We start from the raw sequence: 24,253 nt of genomic DNA on the forward strand, positions 1-24,253 counted from the left end.
GCCATAGTACCCTGTAAGCGGTCTTTGCTCCTTTGTGGGTTCTTCTTTCTTCCACGGTTCCCCACCCCCTTTCTTCTCCCCTTTAACCCCCTAACACTAGATAGGAAAGAAAAAAGGGATAGAGAGGAAAGGGGCAACATTATTTTTAGACTATTTCCTGCTGATTAGGGGCATGGAGCTCCTGGGGGCAAGTTTGATCTTCGCTTTCAGAAAAACCTAATTTCTTCTTTCTCTTCTTCGTTTTCTTCTTCGTTTTCTTCTTCCTCTTCTTCTTCTTCTTCTTCTTCTTCTTCTTCTTCTTTCTCTTCTTCCTCTTCTTCAAAATAACTTATTTTTATTTTATGTACATTAATGTTTTGATTACATGTATGTTTGTGTGAGGGTGTCAGATCCCCTGGAACAGGACTTACAGTTGTGAACTGCCATGTGGGTGCTGGGAATTGGACCCCGGTCCTCTGGAAGAGCAGCCAGTGCTCTTAAGCACTGGACTATCTCTCTAGCCCTCTCCTTCTCCTCCTCCACGCACAACTACTTATCAAACCACTCATCGGGGCTTTAGCATTTATGGACTCTCTGAAAAGACTTCAGAATTCCAAACATCACACAGTCACAGAAACTATCTGAAGCTGACAAAATCATGCTCCTGCTAGAGCACGACGTAAATCATAGTCACCTGCTGTGAAGCAGCTCCATAGCCCTACACCTGTGATTAAAACAAAAAAAAATATTCTTATAATATTTCTGTGCTTTTTAACAGGGAATCTTATAAAAGAAGTGGGTAAGACCTGGAGAGGACAGGAGCTCCACAAGGAGAGCAACAAAACCAAAAAAATCTGGGCACAGGGGTCTTTTCTGAGACTGATACTCCAACCAAGGACCATTCATGGAGATAACCTAGAACCCCTACACAGACGTAGCCCATGGTAGCTCAGTGTCCAAGTGGGTGCCCTAGTAATGGGAACAGGGACTGTCTCTGATATGAACTGATTGGCCTGCTCTTTGATCACCTCCCCCTGAGGGGGTAGCAGCCTTGCCAGGCCACAAAGGAAGACAATGCAGCTACTCCTGATGATACCTGATAGACTAGGATCAGAAAGAAGGGGAGAAAGACCTCCCCTATCAGTGGACTGGGAGAGGGGCATGGATGGAGAAGAGAGAGAGGGTGGGATTGAGAAGGGAGGAGGGAGGGGGCTGCAGGTGGGAAACAAAGTGAATAAACTGTAATTAATAAAAAGGTAAATTAAAAAGTAGTAAAAAAAAAAATTCCCAGAATTCTTGCTACAGTGCCCCCTTGCAGTACTACTGTAGCATCAGGTCGTGGAGTACCCCAATATAACACCATCATAGCAGGGGGCATAGTATGGGACCGTGGAGTGCCTCCGTGTGGTACCGTTGTAACATGCTGCCATGCTCGCCTTCTCTCCCTCTTCTCCCAGATGTGGATGAGTGTCAGGACAACAACGGCGGCTGCCAGCAGATCTGCGTCAATGCCATGGGCAGCTACGAGTGCCAGTGCCACAGCGGCTTTTTTCTCAGCGACAACCAGCACACCTGCATACACCGCTCCAATGGTAAGTACAGCCCGTGTCGACCAGGCACGCCTTCCAAGCCCGTGGAAACCCGGGGGCCTCGGGGTCAGGGTCTCGGGTTTCGGTGGTGACCTCTTGTGGCTATTTTTGTGCTACCGGTGTTGATTCTTTATAGAAATCTTTCTAGCTCCTTCCCTCTCCCAGCTGACGGTATTTCTCCTGTGTGTGTGCGGTAGGGTCACAGGTAGTGAACGTGACCAAAAGAGTTGTCTTCCTCTTTATTGGAGACTAGCTGTGGACAGGAAGTTCTCCATGTTCTCCAGATTCCTTTCGAAAAGGACTGGTGTCACCTTAGGTCTCCATAAGCCTTTAGCACCGCTGCTGCGTGGTCCTGGGTCACCAACCTGCTGAGGGACCTTATCATTGAGAGCCCATGGCCTCTGGAGGCCAGGTGGGATGGGGTGACTGAGCAGGCTGAGGCTGGGTGTACCGGGGACAGAGCTAGTCACCAGCCAAGCCCCGCAGGGGAAGGAACTTGGTGTCGGGGCACTGGGGGTCCGGTATGGAAGCTGGTTGAAGTTTGGGCCTAAGACAGCAAGGCTGTGTGGTGGGGTAGAGGTGGTCAGACACCAACGCAGCTATGGAACCCGGGTCAAGCGGACAGCAATAGCAAAGGCATCATCAGTTGCTCAGCAAGCTGCTGATCCCAAGACAGGGCTGTGTACTGCTGCAGAGAGGCCTGGCAGGACAATGCTAAGACCCAAGGCTTCTGGGGTCAGGCTGTCCCGAAGAGTCAATGCTGGAGATGTGAGGAAGTTAGAAAGAGCAGTCCACTGTCCCTCCTCCAAGACTGACCTTAGACAAGGAAGGTTTGAGACCAAGCCAAGGGGCACAGAAGGCTTGTGCTCTGCCTGGCTCAGCTCAACAGGGCCCATATGTGAATCCAGTGCCTCCACCCCTTTCTGGGGCGACTCTTCACCAAGCTCCCTGTATACTTAGAGCCTCAGCTTTCTCATCCAGAAGACAGCGGCCATGGATCTGGGCCAGCGGGGTGTCTGAAGCTAGAAGGAGAACCTGGTATGACCTGCTGGTGTTTGGCGGGGCTACCAGAGGTTGAGAAGTGGAAAACAGTACGTGGTTACTGCTAGAAAATGATTCCTGGAGGGGGGGGAATTTTTTTTTTTTTTTTTTTTTTTTTTTTGAAATATGTTGGGGCAGTAGACTGGAAGTATTTTAGCAGATCGTCTGGGTTTGTTTCGGCAATTTCTTCACAGACAGGTCTGGTACACTGACCCCTGGCACTACAGCGTCCCCAGAAGTGCATGAAGGCCAAAATTGGTGTTTCCCTGGATGCTTGCTCTAGGCATCAGAGCCACTACCCAGGTGGCCTCAGGCAGACAGAGGGCTCATCTTGCCCCTGATGACTGCCTATGGATGATGACACTGGGCAGAGCCGTCCAAGATGGAGGCAAGTGACATAAATGAGGAACTGAGTACACAAGGATCATAAAAAGCAGAAAAGAAAGTGCAGGTGACAGGACCTCCCTGGGTCCTGTCTATGCTAGGGAGGGGATATTTCTCAGAACAGCTTGGGGTCACACTCCAGGCCCTTTTTTCTCCACCAGCACTCAGTCCCTGCCTCTGGAGAGAGCCTCGGGTGGGCTGTGGTGAAGTCATGCTCCTAGCTGGGAGCACAAGCAAGGACAGACGGACAGCAGGATGCAGAAGGGCAGCTGTGGCCAGCCCATTCTGCCTTCTCCACATCTTCTAGGCCGGGAGGTCACAGATTAAGGTCTTAAACACTGGAGATGGGTTTGGAGAGAGAGGTAACAGCCCGGGGAGGGCGGAGAACTGCCGCCAGGGCACATGCCTGAACACCACCACAGACCGCTCACAGCAGGCTGGGTGAGACTCCCCCGACAGGGGAGGAAGTGAGGCTAAGGAAGCAGAGGATGAAGGTGACGGGACAGTGGCCGGAGCTGAAGGCCTCTGTGTGGAAGCAGCTGCCGAACTGAGAGAGCTCTGTGGCCAGGCACGGTGACGCACGCCTTTAATCCCAGCACTCAGGAGGCAGAGGCAGGCAGATCTGTTTGAATTTGAGGTCAGCCAGAGCTTGTTACACTGAGCAACCCTGTCTTGGGAAGGAAGAACAAAGAGCTGTGTGGAAGTCTGAAATTTCTAGGAGAACGTAACACTAGAGACTGGCAGGTATGGGTACGGCCTTGGACACAATAGTCCATCCCACCAAAAAGCTCCCCTGGATTTTTACAGAAGCAGGAATGCAGATTTGGCTGAAACACAGGTGTGGCACTTACACACACCACACACCCTGGACTGTGTCGGCTAGTGTGTAGATGAAAGAAGGTCTCTTTTCTTATTGAGAATCTCTTGGTGGGATCTCCGGGTTTTTCAATCTGAGCCAGAAAGCCAATCCAGAAAGCTCACAGGGGGAACTTCTTGAAGCCATCTTCGCAGGGCAAAACAGCGGCACCGTCCCGGAGGAAAAGTACAAAGGGGACAAGGTGAGCTTGGGACGTGGCTAATCGTGCCCAGTGCCTGGGAGGAGACAGGACACAGTCCTGCCCAGGCAGGTAGCCTACCTCCTGGACAGGCACAGTCCGTGGCGTTGCCACAAGTGCCCACTACGGCGTCAGCCACGGTGCTGAGTGTCGAGGCTCAAAATCAGAGCCTGCCCGGAAGCGCTTTGCCTTCCCCACGTGACCTCTGATTCTGCGGCTCTGGGGAAAGCAGATGGATCCAGAGGCTTGGGCAAATTAGATTCCTGGTGTTACCTAGCCGGCTAATTCCCCTCCGGATCTCTGGACTCCCCCTACCCACCCACCCAAAGCACAGACTGGTTTTGATTAGATGTATGAGAGGGCTAGGCCAAGGTCAGTCTGGGCTCCTGGCCCAGAAACAAGGCCACACAGCTCAGCCCTTCCAAGTAGCCTGACTTCCCAGGCGCCAGCATAAACCCTGGCCTGAGGCTCATGGATCAGGCCCAGGCTGGATGAGGAGTGTTAGGTTCTTGGCTTCAGATCCCCTGGGGCCTCCCCTGTCACTTCTGCCTCTCTAGGACCTTTGACTATTAGTCTCAGCCCTCAGGGAAAATGCTTTGAAGCATCCAAGTGTAAAATCTGCCCTTGGGGGGGGGGGTGACATGTAGCCAGTTAATTCCTTCTGGTCCCCAGAACTCCTGGCAAGGCTGCCCTGGATGGGAGGGGACCCTGGGGCTGTTGGAATCTGGCTAGTCCTGCTTAACACTTCCTGGTGCTGGCTTTGGTGCCCTGACAGCCCACATGCCCCTCTGCTCAACCTCTGGCCCAAGGGCTAACAATACCTCTTCTGGCCCTCAGGCCAAGGGCCGCTGTAGACTCAGCCCAGCCTCTGTGGCACTAGGCTACCCCCACGCCTGGCCACCCAGAGCCTAACACCTTGGGCTTTCTTCCTCTTCCTCTGCCCTTTCTATCCTTAAAGTATGTCAAGTTTATGCTCCAAGAAGATAGGGCCTCCTGGGTGAGTTTCCCTTTTTCCTTCAGTCTAACCAATGCTGGGTGGATCCAGAAGGGCCTCTGAAGGCCACAGATGTGAAGAACGGTGACCCTCCCCTCTCCTCGCTTTCACATTCATCCAGCTGTTCACAAGCCTGGTGTCTTCTGACCCTAGGTTGGGGGCCCGTGTGATTTTTTTTTTTTTTTCAATCTAAAACAAGACTGACTGTGAATTCCTCTACTTTAAGCTGGGACAAAAGCCTGAGGAATTCTGAAGGTTGGTTTTTCTCCGTGGAAGGGCAAACAATGGAGCCATCATAACCACCAGTCACTTCACTGACTATAGTGGAGTTGTCACGAGCAGCAGCATCCTGACCACCCCTGGTGGCCAAGGGGCTGTGACACCAAGATTCACCTGCTTAGTGCCTCATTAGACACCTGCTGTGGGCCAGCCTTGGCACGGACTGGAGGTCACAGAGTGTTCCCACAATTACAGGAAGCAGCACAAGCTCACGGGGTAGGGTGAGGGTGGTTCAGGAGCTGCATGTACCCAAGGCTAGCCCCAGCCCCTTCCCCTTTTTATTTAGTCTGAGATGGCTCTCTGCTCTGTTGTCCAGGTTTGCCTCAAACTCACAGGCTCCAGTGATGGGCTGGCCCCAGCCTCCGGAACAGCCGTGCCTTACTTCACCTGCCTCCCAAGGCCCTTTGACGCTCTTGTCCATGTCTGTGACAGGGTGTGCATTTCCTTGCAGCTAGGGACTTTTAGGAATACGGACACCGTTCACCATAACTCTCATTCCAGGGCACAGTGGAGCCTTTGGAAGGGACAGAGCAGGAGGAAAGGAAAGATGAGGAAGTCAGGCAAGAACAGGGCTAAGTTGTGCTAGCAGTGGTGGGTGGGGTGGGCAGGCATATTGGTTATCACGGTGAATATGGAGGCAGTGCGGTCTGCTCCGGGCATGGGTGGACAGGTAGATTCGGAGACTCACGCCTGCAGACCCTACCCAGCCAAATGGGGCCATACCAGAGACATGCTGGTCATGCCTTGTTTCCCTGAGATCTATACCAGACCTGGCCACAGGACAGGCTGTACTGCAGACCCACAAGCCTGGAGCTGCCCCCAAAACATTCTACATCTGGCTGAGAGTCTTCTGCATACTCTTAAGCACGTGTGTAAATGGATGCAGAGAACCCCAGTGTCCTCCCTTCGTGGCACTTCCCTAGGATTCAGGGCCACAGGCTCATCAAGCCTTAGCCTTCAAACGGGATATTGGCACTTTAGACTCTCCCTCTGATGAGTTCGTGGGGCTGGGCATGTGACACTGCACACTTGACTTTTGTGCCCACTGTATGCTACTAAGCCCTTCCCTCTTTACCCCTGTATCCCTGCAGTGGCCCTTTTCCAGTTTGGACACTGAAGAGTCAGGGAACTTGCACAAGGTTGCCAGAGTCACTGAGGGAGAATACGCCAGTCAGGGCCTGGCCTCCAGAATCCTAGCTGGCACAGACAACAGGCAATAAAGAGGTCCCTTGCAATGGCTGGTCCACGTCTATAGGGCTCAGGAGGAGTCCTGGTGCAGTGGACACCTCTTCCCGCCTGACACCCATCACCTGAGGGTCCAGGTGCCCCTGGTGCCTCCAAAACCATTTGTGGCAGGATTTTTCTGAACTATCTCCTAACACTTCCCTACTCTCTCAGCCTGAGCTGACCTGCCCCCGCCCCCCCCCCCCACAGTTGGCAGTTTTTGAATAGAACTCAGTTATACAGACAGCCGCCCTTGCCAGAGAGAGAAGACGTGAATTGCTATCTGTCCCCAAGCTGAATACCCACAAAGCTCTGGACGTCGAATGAACCTGTGTCTTTTGACGCTGCTATTGCTAGCTGTCCCGTGCCACTGATCCGTGGCAGGTCTGGCTCTGAGGGTCAGAAGCCATTTTAGTCATATAGGAGTCCGGACCAGAAGCCGAGGGGCTCTCGGCTTGTGAAAAGGGGTGCAATGGGCTCTAGAATTGCCATTCAGTTTCTAGATACAGTTGTGCCTCAGAGGGTCAGGTTGTGTGCAAATGGCCTTGTGTGTAAATCACACTTGGCTGTCGTGCTTACTAAACCACCCTGCAAGCATCTGGGGATCTGTTTATTTTACCTGGAACTTTGGAAGAGTAAATACCCCCAATATAACTGAAGACAAAATAACAGAAATACTAACGACTTTTTGTTTTGAAATAATTCTAGATTCACAAAAGCTAACAAACAAACAAACAAAAATCTCAAAGAGAGGTCTCATGTGTCCTTCACCCAGTTTTCCCCAAAGGCAGCACCTTAGGTCATCAGCATACAATCCCAAGCCAGGAAGTCAACATGGCAACGTTGGCACGGCCTGGATGTGTGCTACCTGTGCCTTTTGCGTAAACACCACTGTCAAGAATTTTTGTGTGGGGGCCAGCGTGATAGCGCGGCAGGTAAAGGTTCCTGCTAGCAAGCCTGATAACCTGAGACAGCCCCCTGGGACCCACACGGTGGAAGGAGAGAATGGGTCCCCACAAGTTGGTCCTTGACCTCCACGTATATGCCTGTGGCACATGCACACATGTGGTTTAAAAAAAGAGAGAGAGAGAGATTTGCATCTTTTTTTAAGAACAACTTGTACTACCTACCCAGCACTGACAAGCCAAAAGGATGACTCGAAAGGACTCCGCCATTTACTCTCCAGGCCAGTGGTTTCCTGAGTGGAAGATGTCACTATTATTAGTAACTGGAGCGGAGCAGTGAATGTTCAGTGTCATCCAGGGAAACTGAGGCTTACGGTGTCCAGGGGTGTTTCACTGAAGCTTAGTCTTCAGATGATAAGGCCATTGTTGAGCCCTTAATCCTTATGAGATGGACACTAGCCACTCCCACAGCACAGACAGGCCCAGGGTTTCTGGCCCTTTGGAGTAGTGACGAGGCTAGAACCCAGGGGGTCTGAGTTCAAGTTGTGACTCCTTCCTGGGCTGCCCTAGGAACCGATGTTGGGACTATTGTACCCAGATGTGTGCAGGCCTGGATGTGATCTGCTGGTTGACTGGCACATGCCCCAAGGAATAGATCTGAGGGACCATCAGGCTAGTCAAACTGAGGGCACCAAGGTTGGTCTGGAGACCTGTGGAGCAGAGGCTGGAGAAGCCTCTGAGAGCTGGTCGCTAACTGGGGAAGGGACAAACGGTCCTGCATGAGCTGAGGGCTGGCCCCGCGTGGGTGGGATTCTGCACAGCCGTTGGGTTAAGAAGGAGATCGGGGACAGCAGGAGTTTGTGGTGATAACAGGGGCTAGTGGGGTCACTTGGACATAGACCAACAGCAGGCGAGCCTGAAAAACAGCCCCGGGGAGTGCTCTGAAGATAAAGGCATGTTCCACAGGTTTCTCTGTCAGTTTTTTTTTTCCTGGAAGAGTGTCAAGGACACCCCTGTCCTCCTGTGCCATCTGATCGGGGAGGCCAGAGCCAGGCAGAGTGGGCACAAGTGCTCACCCTCCTGTGTGCACCATGCAGCCTCAGTAGAGGGGACATTCTCACCATGTCCGAGGCCCAATCCTTTCCCCTGGGTGCTTTTGGGTGGCTCCCGGCCTCAGCACTGTGAATCCACAGTTCCCTCCTGCACGCCTTGCCCCAGGGCTGAACACCCCTTTCCACCCTCGCTGGGTCCAGCAGCTGCAGCTCCACGGTCCAGCCTGTCCTTCACTGTTCCCCAGTGTTCCTTAAACATCTAAGATCCCCCCGAAGGTGTCATTACCGGTCGGAGAGGGTGGTCCCAGGGGCCCAAAGCCACTTTCCAAACTGGCAGAACCAAGAGAGATTTAAAAAAAAAAAAAAAGTGTTTAGTAGGAATTTGGATTTTTGCTCACTCAGCCTTGAGAAGTGGATGTAGGAGACACAGTCTGACCACAAAATCATGATCCATCATGGGTAGGACACGGAAATAAAGCAAGCAGGGAGTTAGGCCACACTCCCAGCCACACCACAGGTACGTGACTGTGGAACAGGATCCTCTGGGGGAGGGAAGTTGATAGGATGGTTGAGGGAGAGGTGACAGGAGGGTGGCCAAGGGGCTGCTGAAAGGGAAATGACTGGGGAGGGGGTGGTGTGACAGGATGCCTGACAGGAAGGTGGCTAAAGGGAAGGTGACAGAAAAAGCATGGCAGGGGGTGGCTTCAGGGAACATGACAGGAAGATGGCTGAAATAGGAGGATGGCTGGGGGAAGGATGACAGAAAGATGGCTGAGAAAGAAGGGTGTGTGAGGAGGAGATGGCAGGATGGCTGAGAAGAAAGCGACAAGGTGACTAATGGGGAGGTTGACAAGAAAATGGCCGATGGGAGAGGAGACAAGGAGGTGGCTGATGGGGAAAGTGACAGACATTGTGGAGATGCTGACAGGATAGCTGAAGAGAAGGTGACAGGACAATAGTGAGAGGAGGTGATAATGTAAGAGGAGAAAGTGACAGGAAGATGTCTGAGGGAAATGTGACAGAATGTTAAAGAGGAAGACAACAGGATAATGGCTGAAGGGACGCTGGTGAAGGAAAGACCGAGGGAGAAGGAACAGAAAGATGGCTGAGGAAAATGTGACAGGATGTCTGAGGGGACCATGACAGGAGAATGGCTGAGGAAGAGGTGACAGGTGGGTGACTGATGGGGAAAGTAACTGAAGAGCGGCCGAAGAGAGTGTGACAGGATGTCTGAGGCAGGTGTAAGACAGGGCCTGCAGACCTTCCGGAGAGCCTGTTCACCACAGGTTTACACTTCAGACTGTCCTGTTACTCACGTCACATAGATGCTGACTATTTCAGTGGCTGGTGCTCCTGAACAAGGCAGAGCTCTATCCTCTTTACAGCCTAGAAACCTGGGAATCAGTGGAACCTGAGTGAAAGCTCACTCTGATTTTTATTCTAGATATGGCTTGGGGCCTTATACATGACGGCCAATCTCCTACATGTTTAGAAGCTGGTGATGCTGAATCCTACTCAGAATCCAACTTGGTGTATGAATAAGAGCCTCCAAGAACAGCATGTACAGACCACTCCTGTCCCCCTCTCCTGAGTATCTGGGGGAGGGTCTGAAAGGGTCTAAGTGAAAGAGGAAAACCTCAACACTTGGGGACCTCATTGGAGGTCAGGGTTGTAGGTTGCTGTGGGGGCTCAGGCCTCCTTGTGTGTGTTCTCGGCAAGGGGATGGGGGTAGGGAGACACAAGCCCCTGCCTGTCATCTGTTAAGCCCCCAGTTCCTCTGTCTTACCTCTTTGCATGACACTCATAAGGCCCCCATCTCTGTACCAGGGTACATTCTCCCAAAACCACAGGCTGCATGAGAGGCAGGTCCAAGACGGGCATCTTACCTGATCATGCACAAAGGCAGTTTGCATGACGAGGACCAGGCATGGGGGTAGGAGCAGGAGCGAGCTCACCCACTCCTCTCCTCAGTCAGTGTGCTGTTTTGGTCTCTTCTTCTCACTGCGGTTACTTGGGATTGTTGCTGTGTTTTGGAGGCTATGAAGTTGAAGCACTAGGCTCCAGGCACTCCATACCTGGCAGGCACTTCTGTGCTACAGATGGTACCTCTTTGTGTGTCCAACTGCAACAAAAGGCAGGGGCAAAGGGCCCAGCTATTGCCTCTACCTGTTTTTAAGGTCATCACACCCCTGAGACATACTAACCTAATCACTCATAAAGGCCCCACTTTTTATACTGTTATATTAGGGGCTCTGTTTTAGTGTAAAACTTTGAAAGGGGCTCGTATGCTTCCTGCATGCAAGGATTAGGAATGAAACGTTTCCTTCCAACCAATATCCAGACTCCTGAGGCATGAAGCAAGGCCCTGCATGGCATACCCACCTGGGCTGGCCATGATCAGAGTGGTGGGGAAAGCTACCTTTGCCCACTTCTGGGATCTGAGCCTGCTTCCCAAGCTCACAGTGGTGTCAGGCCTGGCTGGGGGCTGCTTGGCAGAGGCCACCTGAGGGGTTTGGAGTATGGACGTCTGGGTTAGGAATCACCACAGAGGCGCCCTCTGAGCTATTATCCCAACTCTGTCCAGGGTCCTCCTGCTGCCTTCCCCTAGGCTGGCCCTTCATTCTCCTGCCTTTGTCTTTAACTCAGCCTCTCTGGCTTTCACTTGTCCTAAAAACCGACTGGACCTTGACCCTCTCCAAGCCTGAGTCGGCCATAGGAGCCCAAGCCCAGTCCCTTACGCTTTACAGTGGCTTTCCACAGGGGATAATCCCGGTGCTCACTTCACCCTTTGAGATGCCTCAGATAAGCACTGCCACGCCCCTTGACGGAAACTGCCTTCCTTTTCCATGCTGTACGGTATGTAAGGCTGGATCTCCGGTACCACAGCCAACTCTTTCTCTTTCTCACTGCCAGATCCCAGTAAACAAGGCCACAGACAGGGCCCCTCCATCCCACACGAGAGTCCCCAGCCAAGTCACGGCTTAGCATCCTGTGGGTGTACCTGGCTAGCGGACTCCCCTTGGTTCCCCACATGCGATTTTCACATCTCGAGAAGCAAGCCAGGTCCCTGTGCTCCAGAGACCCCCCACTGTAGCTCCTGCTACAGGGTCATCCCTGCCCTGTTTTAAGGCCTGCCATCACTGGCTATGGGGGCTGGGACAGGCCCTGTTAGGGTGTGGGCTCCTTGAACTTCCTTGTCTGGCTACAGACCAGGTGGGCGGGAGGACGGACATCCCTGGCACTTAGCGTGGAGATTTATGGTGCTACTGGAAGAGGCCTGGCCTGGCCCTGTGCGGTCTGGAATGGCCCTCAAGGCGGGGACAATAAATCCATCCCATTATTTTTTATGAGCCTCCCACCCCATAAACAACTCCTTTGGCTGGTAAGCCAGCTTCACGCACTCCTCCTGGCCTGGCCTCAAGCCGGCGCCAAGGGCACCACGGGGCTGATTTCTCAGTGCTGGCAGGGGATCTTTCTGCAAAGCTGTAGGCCCTTGGGGTCTCCAGGAATCGATGGTGGAGGGTAGAGGGTAAGCCACAGAGTTCAGAAGGTACCAAGACAAGGGACAGTCCACCTGGCCCTAGGTCCCCTCTCGGCAATGGCTTTCTCAGCCTTGGCCTCTTGCTGTGCAGTGAAGCACGCGCCAGAGCTGTTCATGCAGATGAGGATGAGCTGTGCGCATAAGCCGTGTCCCTCGGGAAACGCCCATCCTTGGGCTCTGCAGCACCATGTCACCAGCACACGCATCCTATAGAGCCATAAGCCTCACAGCTGAGCGCGACTGGGCCTGGCACCATGCCCGGATCTGGATGGCTCCTGAGTGTAATCTGTGTTATCCCATCGGTGGGATGTAGAGATCCGACCAGAGAAGATTAGCAGAGGCTGACTCTGCGCTCACGCCTGATGGCTTGACCAGATACCCGAACAAACAGGTGGACAGAAGGGCAAGAGCAGAGGGTACCATGCAGCCTTGGCACCCCTGAGACACGAAAAAGCCCAGGCTTGCCAGGTGGACTGCCCTTTCCCTGGGTAAGGCTGCCAGCTGCTGACCTCTGGCCAAGTTACTGCAGCTGCTGCCAGCTCTCCCTGAGCCTTCATGGACCCAGCCCGTGGCCATGTCACTCCCCACTCTACCTTCCCCCAACCCCCTCCGCCCCCACCACACACAGGATTCTAACTCGGATCCCCATAGCCTGTGCTGGTCACAAACCATCCCCTGCAAACCCCTGCTACTCCGAGTCCCTGTCTCCTCACACTGCTCCCTCTGTCTGGAGCTCCCTGTCTGCTCCGACCATCGCTCCCTTGAGAAGCTTCTCGGATGCCTGGGCGGTGTGGCTCTGATTTATAGCGTGCTTTCCTGTTCCTTGGGCTGGAGAGGCCACTCAGGGACACCCAGCATTTACTTCCCATGGGTCTCCGGTTCAGCCAGGGCTTACACCTACTCTATGGCCATCAGGTCAGCTGATCTTCCTTCTGGCACGGTCTCCCCTGCGGTTCATCTGCCAGAAGTACAACAGCTGTCTCCTACCTTTCTCACGTAAGCTGGCTTCTCCAGCAGTCACAGCTGGTCCACAGCTCGGGTCTTGACTCTTATCCTTCCCTTCCCCGATACCCCATCCCAGTCCACCTGCCCCACCCCACCTCTGCCTTTACGCCTGAGTTTACTAAGCACTGCCTTTAGGGTAGACCAAATGGCAGGAGTAGCCTGTGATCTGAGCTTCTCAGATAGAGAGAGGCTTGCCGGTTGGTTTGGGTGCCTGCTGTCCTCTCAAGGTCCAGTAGACCACAGCTGCCCTGTGAAGGAAGTGATCCACAGCTAGCAGGCTGGGATCTTTCCGCATCGGGTCTGGGGCCAACTGAGGGTGGTGTGGGACAGCCTGTCCATGTGACTTCCTTTAGGGATCCTGTGGGAAGGGAGAAGGCTGATGAGTTACGCTAGGAGGTTTGCTGTTTTACATGTAAATATAGCCTGTTGCCACATTGGGAACATACAGTTCGGAAGTACGTACCGTCTATCTGAAATCCAGCCTAACTGGCTGTGCCATGCGGCCAGTGGCTGGAGAGGGCGAAGGACTTGTGGCCCACTAGGCGGGAGGCCAGCTCAACACAGTCCATCTTCCAGCCCGACCTCTGAAGCTGCCTCCAGTCCTTGGAGAGGCTTCAGCTTGGTTGTAGTGACACCTAGTGGCCAACCTGAGAAACTTCAAGAGGCGAGGAGGAAGGAAAAGTGGTCCTGCATCTCACCGTGCGGCTGCCCCCAGAGCCACTTTTCATGCCCTTCAGCACTTAAGAGAAATGAGTGAGTCAACCCCCGTTATTGGGTCACATACCCAACTTGTACTCAAAACCATGAGAGCCCCAGAGAGAGGCTCTCTTTCCCCCGTATATTCCAGTTGAAACAAAGAGAGAAAAGGAAGGTGGAGGGGGGGCGTCTGAAGCGACCACAGAAGCTGCCAATCAGGAACCAGGCTAGTAGGATGAGAGATGAGCATTAAGTGGCCACTGGAGACCTGCCTCATATGAGCTGCAGCATCTACACCAAGATGTCCAGTTAGGGAGATCTGCAAGAGCCTAGCTCACAGAAGTGAAGCCATGCCGTCCCTGCTCTCCCCAGCAGCGCCTCTCTGGGCTCGTGGGAGGACAGGAGTCTAGGCAGCAATTGCCAGGGCCCCTCTATGTCTGGATCTGTTCAAAGACAGGCTGAAGGGCTACAGGTGAAGGTGACCTCCCCACAACCCCCTTTTCTGCTGAAACCTGAGTCATGTAACAATAGACTTTTGGCCCACACTCCAGGGGCAGATACTGTCAGTGCCCTGTTAGGGAACAGAGACCAGAGGCCCCCTGCAACGAGCACCAGGCCTGCAGACAAAGACACTGAAACCACCCCAGTGCTCTCCTCATTCCGCTGCCCAGGGTGGCTACCTTTGGGACCTCAGTACACGGGGACAAATTATACTCAAGAGCTGTCCTGGCCCCACAAGGAGCCTCCATCTGATGGAGGAGCCACAGTATGGCAAATGCTGTGATAGAGAAAAAGGGGATGGTATCGAGGGTCCCAGGCCCAAATCTAGCCTCGAGATGGGGGAAGGGATAGGAACGGGAGAGCTTCCAGAAGAAGTGGTACCACATAGTCCAAAATGGCTGGTCGGAAGTTGTTCAAAGATGAGAGAGGGCCCACGGCCTGTGTGGGGGAAGCCACATTCCCAAAGGCACACAGAGAAAAAGGAGAGAGGGTGCCCAGTATTCCTTGTTGCCCCAGCTCCAGGGCAGACTGGAGAAGTAGCTACAGGGGCTGGGGGACCTAAGTGTCCATCGCCATCCCACTTCCTCTGAGGACAGGTTCTGGGTCAGGCATGGTTTCCAGCCCACCTCCACCTCCCGCCTCCCCTCGTCATGCCTCTCAGACAAAGCACTGACCCTTTGTGTCTCTGTCTTGGAAGAACTAGCCTGGGCTTCAAGGAGGTTATATGTGCAAAGTGCCCGTGTGGAATAAGTGGCTCCAGCTGTCCTGATCCAGACCGAGCAGGACATCCCCGAGCGGCTGCCGTCTCTTTAGTGTCTGTATCATCCCATGATCCAGCCCTTCACCCTAGGCCAATTATCCGTCTGTCTGTGCCTCGGCGCTCCTGTCTCATAAGGGCAGGAGGTGCCGAAGCTTATGTTCCTCTAAGGTCAGCCTGGGGAGTTGACAGGATGACATATCCATAGGTTGGCACAAAACCTGAGCCTCAAGCAGGCACCTGGGGGTCCTCATTAGCCTCTCTTTCCCAGCTCAGTCCTGCACCTCCCTTCACCTGGCCTCCCTGGGGTTCTTCCCAGGTCCATAAGCTGGGCCTGGTTTCACTGGTAGGCTAGGGCGATTCTGGGCCGTGAAGGCCCCCTAAAGCCCCAGCCTCTTTCTCGGCTCTTTCACTGTCTGTCAAGGAAGCAAAGGGAAAGCAAATCCTTCTGAGTTGGAGCAGGGCTGGAGTTGGGCAGTGAGGCAAGGCCATTGTTCTCGTCTGTGTTTGAGGGACAGGAACTTTGGAAGTGATATTATTGACGAGGTACCCTAGCAATGACCCTTGGGATGTACACGTTCCAACTCTATGGGGGAGCAAAGGCACCAGACCTGGGTTGAGGGAACATGACAGGTACACCGGTATGGCAGGCAGGGCGCCATCACATCTCTATACATGTGGGACCATCTCCAAGGCTAACAGCTGGCCTACGAAGAAGCCCTGATGGAAAAGCACGATGGGAGCCTGTTGCCAGGGGTGGCCAGACACCACGCTGACCACTTTCCGTGGGCGGTTTGTAAAGCCGGCATGCCCTCTAATGCTGCCACCTTTTGTTATAGGGCCTCATGCTGTGGTGACCGCCAATTGTAAAATTATTTTGCTGCCGCCTCATAACTCTAGTTCTGCTGTTCTTACGAATCATGGTGTCAATACATGATACGCAGGATATCTGGTATGTGACCCCTTTGGTGACGTGCAGCTCCACAGGCTGAAAAGCACTGCTATAGGAGAAAACTCTCAAAGATGTCGCAGAGAAGCCTCTGCTCTCTCTTCATCCCTCTCAGGATACTGTGACAGCTTCCCCCTTGTTCCTGGCTTGAAAGCCTGTCCCTCAAGAGCAGGCAGAGGGTCCCCCGGGCACGTGTGCTTCACCCCTCTGGTGGCAGCCATCGATGGCTTCCTCCTGCCTGGGTCCAAGGGCAGCTTTGTCATTACTTGTCCCACCTTGGAAGCAAGACCCATGGCTGCCTCATTCTGCCTCCGGTGAAGCTGAGGCGCAGACATGAGGTAAGCGTGCGGTAGTTCCATGCTGATCTGACGATCAATGTGGCTGCTAAGGGCCTTGTCTCCCCGTGGTGCCCGCCCCGCCTGGCCTAGCACTGAGGAGACACTCGGCCCAGGTCTGCAGAGCATAATTGGATTTGGATGAGTCGGATCAGATTAGCTTCGAGTTTGCGGGCAGCCTGAGCTGGAAGGTACCAGGCATGTGAAATGCAGGACTTCCGAGAATGACTGAAATCCTTTCAGCTCCTCTGCAGAGGGGATCAAACAGGCTTCCTCTGAACTTGGCGCATGTGGCTCCCATACCTACACCTGGAGAGGTGTGCCGGAAAGCTTGTGGTTTGCAACCCTCTCAGGAGCAGACGTGGCCCAGGCAGAGATCTGCAGGAGGACAGATGAGGCCTGCAGCCCTGGGTAGCAGAAGCTAGCTATATCACCCCAGCTGGGCCTTGGGCCTGGTGCTGAGTTACCTGTGGGCTCGGCACGAGTAGCTGGAGCCTGTGCTTGAGAGGAATACAGGTTGGTGGGAGAAGCCATCTGCAGCCAGAGCTGCCAGGGCAGCCTGGCAAAGGCCACAGGAGCCGAGAGCAGCTTCCAATCTGGAGTCCAAACCACACTCATGAGACAGGAGTAGCTGGTGCCTCCCATGCCTACCGCAAGGTCATGCCTCTCGGACCCACGTTCTCCCTGGCTTAGAGAAGATACTGTTTTTGGTGGAAAACATTATGTTTTCACATAGTAACTTTTAAGTTGTTCTTTTTAAATGCAACAAGGGTCATAACTGTCAGGAACACAGAGAGGACCCCAGTTCAGCCTCCCTGAAGTGCCCAGCCTGTCCCAACCCTCAGTGGGAAACAGGCATCCTTTGGAGCCTGCTGGAGATGAACCAAGGCTCTAGCGTGCCTGCTGAGGGCTTGGTACGGGAACCTGAGAAGAGAGCCTCAGCACAGAAGCCTCGACTCTACGTCAAGGTCACAGGGAGAGGGGCAGACAGAGGCCTTCCACACGTGCACACACGCACACTCACACACACACACCAACTGTGGAGCAGACTAAGAGGGAAACTTCTGGAATCTTCCGTCAGCACCCTTGAGACCAGCTCTGCGGCTCCCCGTTCCCTTCCTGCAGCCTCGCCACTGACCTTGGGTGGCAGCAGTCACGGTGACGAGTCACCACTCCACCAGTCTCTCCAGGGTGTGTGACTCCCTTGGTTCATGACTAATGTCTGGACACCCGAACAGAAAGACTCCATGGTGACAGACCCTCAGAGGAGAAGGCATGGCAGTGCTAAAGCCTGGTGCTCTGTGGTCTGGGGTTCAGGATGCGCCAGCTCCCTAGGGATGAGCTCATGGCTGCCTGATAATGTGCAGGGCTCCTCAGAAATTGCGATTCTTTGACTAGAAATGGAAATTCAGTCTCCCTTTCTTCACCTCACACCAGCTGAGTTGAACAGAGCAAATGGGCTCTTCCCTACCTGGAAAGGTAAAGCCGGGTATGTTAGGGCATTAATCCGAGCCAGCGCAGGGCAGCTGGGAAATCGGTGTGGCCTGGAGGGTAACCTGGTGGGGGAGGGGGGCTGCTCAGGAGGCTTTATGAAGTTTATGGACTCAGAGGTGGCCTTAGGAAGTCATTTATGGAAGACAGGGATGAAGGAAGGAGAAGCCAGGGGAGACAGCAGACAGTGTGGGATTGCAGACCTCAGGAGGATGTACGTGGGGACAGGGGACCAAAGGTCGGGTCACAGCTGAGACACCGGAGAGCTGCAGATGCAGCCCCCTTAGCGAGGAGTGAGTGAGACCTAGGCTTTGGGCTGACCACTGGCAGCTCCTATCATGGGTCAAGGATGCTGCTTGTAGCCAGACTCTCACCCGGGAGGGTGTCCGAGAAAACCGGACAGGAAACTAAGTGTTTGGGTAGCCAAGGAAATTCCTATCCTGAAGCCACCCTAGCTCTACCCATCGAGGTCCCAGCAGGGAGCTGCCGCCGTCAGATCCGCAGGAGCAGGCCAGGGCCCGCAGAGGTACTTAGAATGCTGAATGCCCGCCAGGCACTTGGCATCTTCCTGGCTGTGGCTTAGGTGAACATTTACACCTGATCCTTGAGGCTGAGGGTGTCAGTGGCGAGCATGCTTGTGGGTGAGGCCCAGAGAAGTGAGTGGATTGTCTCCAAGGCACACGCTTATGGGGAAGGCAGATTCACGCCCACAGGGACTTTGCTATTGAAGTCGGGCTTGGCCCATTTCGGCTCCAGAGCAACCTTGCCTACTGGCGACCAGCTTGACGTAGGAACGTTTGTACGCAAATAGGCTGTGGTCACAGGTCAGCTCCCTCCCAATGAGTACTGAAAGCGGCCATCGCACCTCCGTCCCTGCCATCAGGCCCAGGCGCTGTCGCTATCGTAGGTCAGGTCGCAGGTGGAGGGGAGGAAATGGGTGGTGTCACTTCCTTCGATGCCCTGGAGGCTTTGCCTGTCTGTCACGGGTCAGTAGATGATCCTCTCACTGCATTTGGTACAGCAGCTTGGCTTGAATTAATGAGCAAGCCAAAGGGAGGGATAAAAACAGCACAGGTCTGGGCAAAATGCAGCCTTCGTTCTTGGCCGTCTGTGAACAGACCCCAAACTGCCTTTTCTTTATTGCTTATCTTTTCCATGGTGCTAGGGCAGAACCCACGGCTGCCAACGTGCTGGCCAAAGCGCTCATCTACCGCTGAGTCACGCCTCCAGCCCAAGCCTTCTTGGTCTATATTATAACTGTCAGAGACTTGTCCTTTCAAACGTGCCCTGCGTTACTGAGGGCCCACCAAGCACAGCACACAGGGTCGCAGTTACACTCCCTTCGCCTCGGCTAAGAATCCAGTGTGGTCCCTGAGGAAGAGAGGCCATCTCATGTGGTCATCACCACGGGGGTTTCCTCCCCTCTCCCAGACAGCTTCCCTCGCCATGATCTTTCAGGTGGAGGTGACATCAGGTCCCAGAGCAGGCGTGTAGCACACAGAAGCTCTCTGCCCTTTGATCTGTGGACCTCTTTGTTGTGGCTGTTGGGCTACAAACTGTTTTTTATTATCCCTAAGATTATCACAGTGGTATTATTTAACCTGCTATCACAAATAATAAGACACAGACACCTGTTAGATGTATGATTCCCTTATTTACCTTGGGCCGGGCAGATCTTTTACTTACACTTGCTGGCTAAACTCACTATCCATCTCCCAGTCCCCACCCAATACCATCCACCTTCATCCTCCTCATACCTTCCATCCATAATCCCATGGTACTTGCTTATATTCTGGCCCTTTTCACACCATTATTGAAATCTTTTCTCCTTGCCCACATGGTTTCTTCTCCACCTAACCCATCACAGTGTCCTCTTTCTTTCTCTCTTCCTGTCCATCTGTCCTCTCTATGCTCTCTGAGCCCTGGAATCTTGGCCACGCCTACCCCATACTTCCCTGCCCAGATATAGGCCATTTAATGAACCAATCAGGTATAATGTTTAAGGCAGGTTTACACAAACAAGGATGGGTGTATCCAGCAGGCAGTAACCAGTAATCAGCATTAGACCAGTCTCCAACACCTCGATAGACTTGTGACCTACAGCGTCTCACTTGACCCCTGACCTCATAAATCTTGGAAACTCCTCACAAACCACCCAGAAGATAAACATCAACTGCAGTCATCAGGAGGAGGTTCAAGCCACTCCAGGCAGACAGGGAGGAAATAAGAGTTTAATGAGTGGATGAGAAGTTATCCTGGAGCCGTTAGTGGCTGAGGAGCAAGGCCACACGGCTCCGACGGAAGGCAATGCTACACACCTAACCCTACAATCTGATGTCAGGCAGGAGCCATGCCTTAAGGGCTCGGAGATGTCATTGAGACTGCCTTCCAGGACTCAGGCTCTGTGGCAGAAGGTGCCTATGGCTGAGTGTGTGTTCATGCGAATGGTGCCCGAAATAGGCTCACTAAAAACACCCACCATTGGGACACCACCGATCATCCCCTCACGGCCTGAGGTTTCCGTTCTTCTACTTCTACTGGTCTCCAACCTCTGTCTTGTCTGTCTCTCTTCCCAGAGGGTATGAACTGCATGAACAAAGACCATGGCTGTGCCCACATCTGTCGGGAGACACCCAAAGGTGGGGTTGCCTGTGACTGCAGGCCCGGCTTTGACCTTGCCCAAAACCAGAAGGACTGCACACGTAGGTAGATGGAGGCAAATGGGTCAGATACCCCCACAGGTCTCCTACCGTTGCTTTATGGCGGGTCTATCCGGGGTGCTGGTCAGGGAGGGAGCTCTGCACCCCGGGATTCGGGGAGGGCGGGTTCTGCTGAGTGGCTTGGGGAAGGTGGAGGAGAGGGTCATGACCTCCCAGATTTTTTTTTTTTTAATACGTAGTATGACACTATCGACAGAGCCCCTGCCACTGCTGTGGGCCATCTGGAAAGCCCTGAACTCAAACTCTCCTGTGGCGATGGAGGGCTACAGCTCAGAGCTCTTAAAGCCCCACTTTCTCGATCAACCTAAAAAGCCTTAGGTGAAAGAAGAATATAAAGGAGCAAAGGAGAGTGCATGGGGGAGGATGCATGGGGAGTGGACCTGGTGGTGGCGTTTTTCCAGGTTCGAAGGCCAGAACTAAGGGTGAGGATATTGTTCAAGTGATAGAGTGCTTGCCTTGTCCTGGGTTCCATCTCTAGCATCGAATAAATCAGGCACGGTGGCTCATACCTATAGACTTACCTACCACTTGGGAGGAAGAGATAGAAGTTCAAAGTCAACCTCAGCTATGTGGAGAGTTTGAAGCCATCCCGTGCTACATGAGACCCTGTCTCAATAAAATAAAATAAAATAAATTTTTAAAGCAGAATTCAGTGACCTTTGCAGGGCTGAGTACAACCATGCAAGCCCCATATCTGAAGGAGGCAGCAGGCCTGAGGCACCATTTCCAGGCCTGCGTGCCTGCCTGGAGGAGGTCTGCCCCAGGACTCGACATAGTGCTTTATTATTGCTTTATTATTACTATTGGGACAGGGTTTCACTATGTCCTGCAACTTGCTATGCAGACCAGGCTGGCCTGGAAATCACAGAGATCCACCTGCCTCTGCCTCCAGAGTGCTAGAGTTAAAGGCATGTGCCACCACACCCATCCCTAGTCCAACCCCTTACCATGGGCATCCAGCCCATGACTAGAAATAGAATAGGGAAAGGAAACAGTTTAAGACAGTCAAAAGACTCCAGAGCATCAGCTGCAACACACTCCGCCAGCAGCTTTGGGAGAAGGCAGTGGCATGCAGGCGCTGCTCACCGGGCATGGGGAGATCCAACCTGAGTGTTCTTTGTGCCAAGAACTGAGGGAACATCAGTAAATACTTCCAACTGAACCCCACCCCTGACTTCATCAGCCCCGCCCTGCGATGTAGAAACACAGGCCAGACAGAGGAGGCTGCTTCTGACCTCGAAGAATGTGCTCCTGGCTGCCTGAGCTTCAGCGTCTGGGCTGACTGACAGCACTATAAAGACCACGGCTCCCCTTTACCCCTCCATTCTGGGCAAGAAGGCAGCTGGGCCGCCATCCCCAGAGGCTGTGGCTCTCTCGGCTCACCTTCCACCAACAGTTGCCATGGCCCTGGGGACCCATGAGCACCCGATCTTGTCCCTGTCCCCAGCGGCTCATACTTCAGCCTCCTAGCCTGTCCACCCATCTCCCGATGTAAGCACTGTCTTTATCCCTGGTATTCTGTGAACTCTTCCTGGTGAGATGTGACCAAGCGCCTACTCACCCTAGATACTGACTGACAGGAGTAGGAGTCCACCCAAGTCCAACTTGGGGCGCCAATGAGTTTCATGGGGAACCTCATGCTTATGATGACAGCCACAGACGGGAGCCCCCGCTCCCCACTCCATCAGTGAACCCTCCACCTTCTACGTATTCTATCACTGCCTCACACTACATGACGCTGGGGCAGAACTGCAAACATCTGTTCTGATGAAGATTGCTGCCGTGTTCAAGGATAACATTCTACAACATCTGCCTACAGTCAGGAGATGGGCCGGTCTCTCTCGTCACTCCCAGCTCTTACCCATGGAACAGCGAAGACATACATGTTAGCTGTCACCAAGGCAGGACAGAGATAGCCCAGGCCCTAGCCAGGCCCCACAGATGAATGCTTCCAACTTCAGAGAAAACAGCCACCATCTGACCACTTTCAGGGCAGGTGGGGCTGACCCCAGCTCTCCCGAGTCCTCGTGCTGCGCTAGGACAGAAGCAGGCACAGGCTGCAGACAAATATGCTCTCTGGACACTTGCTCCACACAAACACTAGAAAGAGTGACCTCATGGAATCAGTTCACCCTGTAACCCATCTGGGACAAGTGCCACACAAAGAGGTTTACCCACAAAACTCCTCTGGGTATCTGGCTTGGCTGGAAGGACCAAAGACAAGCCAGAGTCTATGGAAAGCTAAGACCCCTACCCTAATCAAAACAGGGTCAGGAAAGGGCCCTACCCCGCCTGGGAACATTTACTGCTCCTGGATCCACAGTCCCACTCTCTCTCTCTCTCTCTCTCTCTGACAAGGTATAGAAAGCCTAGTTCTATGTCTTAGGCCAAAGAGTTGGAAAAAGCCCTATGATCTCCCTGGAAGGTGGCATCCATGAGGTCTGGTTTTGGTTCCTTCTGAGGTGAGGCATGATTAAAAATGACTTGGAAGACAAAAAAGAAAAGAAAAAAAAAAAAGCTGGTGGTCATGGTGAGGGCGGTGCACACCTTTAATCCCAGCATTCGGGAGGCAGAGGCAGGTGGATCTGTGTGAGTTTGAGGCCAACCTGATTTACAGATCAAGTTCCAGGACAACCGGGGATACACAGAAAAACCTTTTCTCAAAAACCTAAAACAACAACCAAAAGAGATGGCTTAGAAGACCAAATCTCCAGATCCCATGTAAATCTAGACAATGAGGTATGTGCCTGCCATCCTAGTGTTTCTGTGGTGAGATGGAAGGTGGAGATAGGTGAGTTCCTGGAAGCTTGTGGGTCAGCTAGCCTGGTGTATGCGGTGGTACACAAGAAGAGACCCTGCCTAAAACAAGGTAGAAGATTAGGACCGACACAAAGGATGGAGGAGACCTGCATGAACCCCAAGCTCATTTCTATTTCAAGAACCTTGAACTCTAGAATTGGGCAGGCATCCAGGCTGAGCTCGCCTGGGCTGGGAGAGGCTGCAGGGCTCCACACCCCAATCCCTCATTTCTCCAGAGGCTAGGGCCCTTTCCAGAGAGGAGGACATTCCTTTATCCATCTTGGTCTTGCCAGAGTCTAGCATGTGAGAAACCAGCTGTGCTACTCTCACTTCCTTGTCCCCAAGATGTCCCTGGGCCCACTCTGAAAAGAACTCTCAATAACAAATGAACAAACAAAACCCACAGCCCCTGGGACGTATGCAGCCCTGCTCCTGAGCCCTGGGCCTCCATCCCCAAGAGGGAGTGCTAAGCTGGAAAAAACACCATCTTGCTGCTTTTCACCACCACCCCTGAGTGTGGAAGGGACAGACTTCGTGAAAGAGAACCTGTGGGCCATCTAACTTCTCTGGAAGCTGGGTCCAGAGGACACCAGCCGGGCATGGTGGCACACTCCTTTAATCCCCACACTTGGAGAGGCAGGGGCAGGCAGATCGCTGTGAGTTTGAGGCCAGCCTGGTTTACAAAGCGAGTCCAGGACGGCCAAGGCTACACGAAAAGAGACCCTGGCTGCTGGAGTCAGTGTAAGAGACGCCAGATGGATATCTGCTATCTCTGCCCTCACCTGCTATGGAGACTACATGTGTCCAAGGTCCAGGGGCCAATGGCTCTCGGGACAAGCGAGCCCAGAGGGCCATTGTGCTTCCTTTCTAAAGAGAAACCTATGCGAAATGTGACTGCAGAGGTCCTTTCCCAAAAATGGACTCCAGCGACTTCTCTGCCTTGCCAGCCGTCTGAAT

The 24,253-nt window shown here is 53.4% G+C and overlaps 1 protein-coding gene across 3 annotated transcripts in view; it reads left to right on the top strand.

Moving 5' to 3' along the window:
- The window catches only part of Scube1 (signal peptide, CUB domain and EGF like domain containing 1), a 118,743-nt gene that overhangs the window by 45,441 nt on the left and 49,049 nt on the right, over window positions 1-24,253 (top strand). For 2 of the 3 annotated variants that reach the window (XM_060388923.1, XM_060388924.1), the window contains exons 4-5: window positions 1,437-1,571; window positions 20,354-20,479. In XM_060388923.1, the coding sequence (XP_060244906.1) occupies window positions 1,437-1,571; window positions 20,354-20,479 (261 nt within the window). The remainder of the gene's footprint in view (window positions 1-1,436; window positions 1,572-20,353; window positions 20,480-24,253) is intronic. The other variant, XM_060388925.1, reaches the window with a different exon arrangement.

This window comes from Meriones unguiculatus, chromosome 8, assembly GCF_030254825.1.
Source record: "Meriones unguiculatus strain TT.TT164.6M chromosome 8, Bangor_MerUng_6.1, whole genome shotgun sequence".
In the NCBI taxonomy this organism is placed as follows: domain Eukaryota; kingdom Metazoa; phylum Chordata; class Mammalia; order Rodentia; family Muridae; genus Meriones; species Meriones unguiculatus.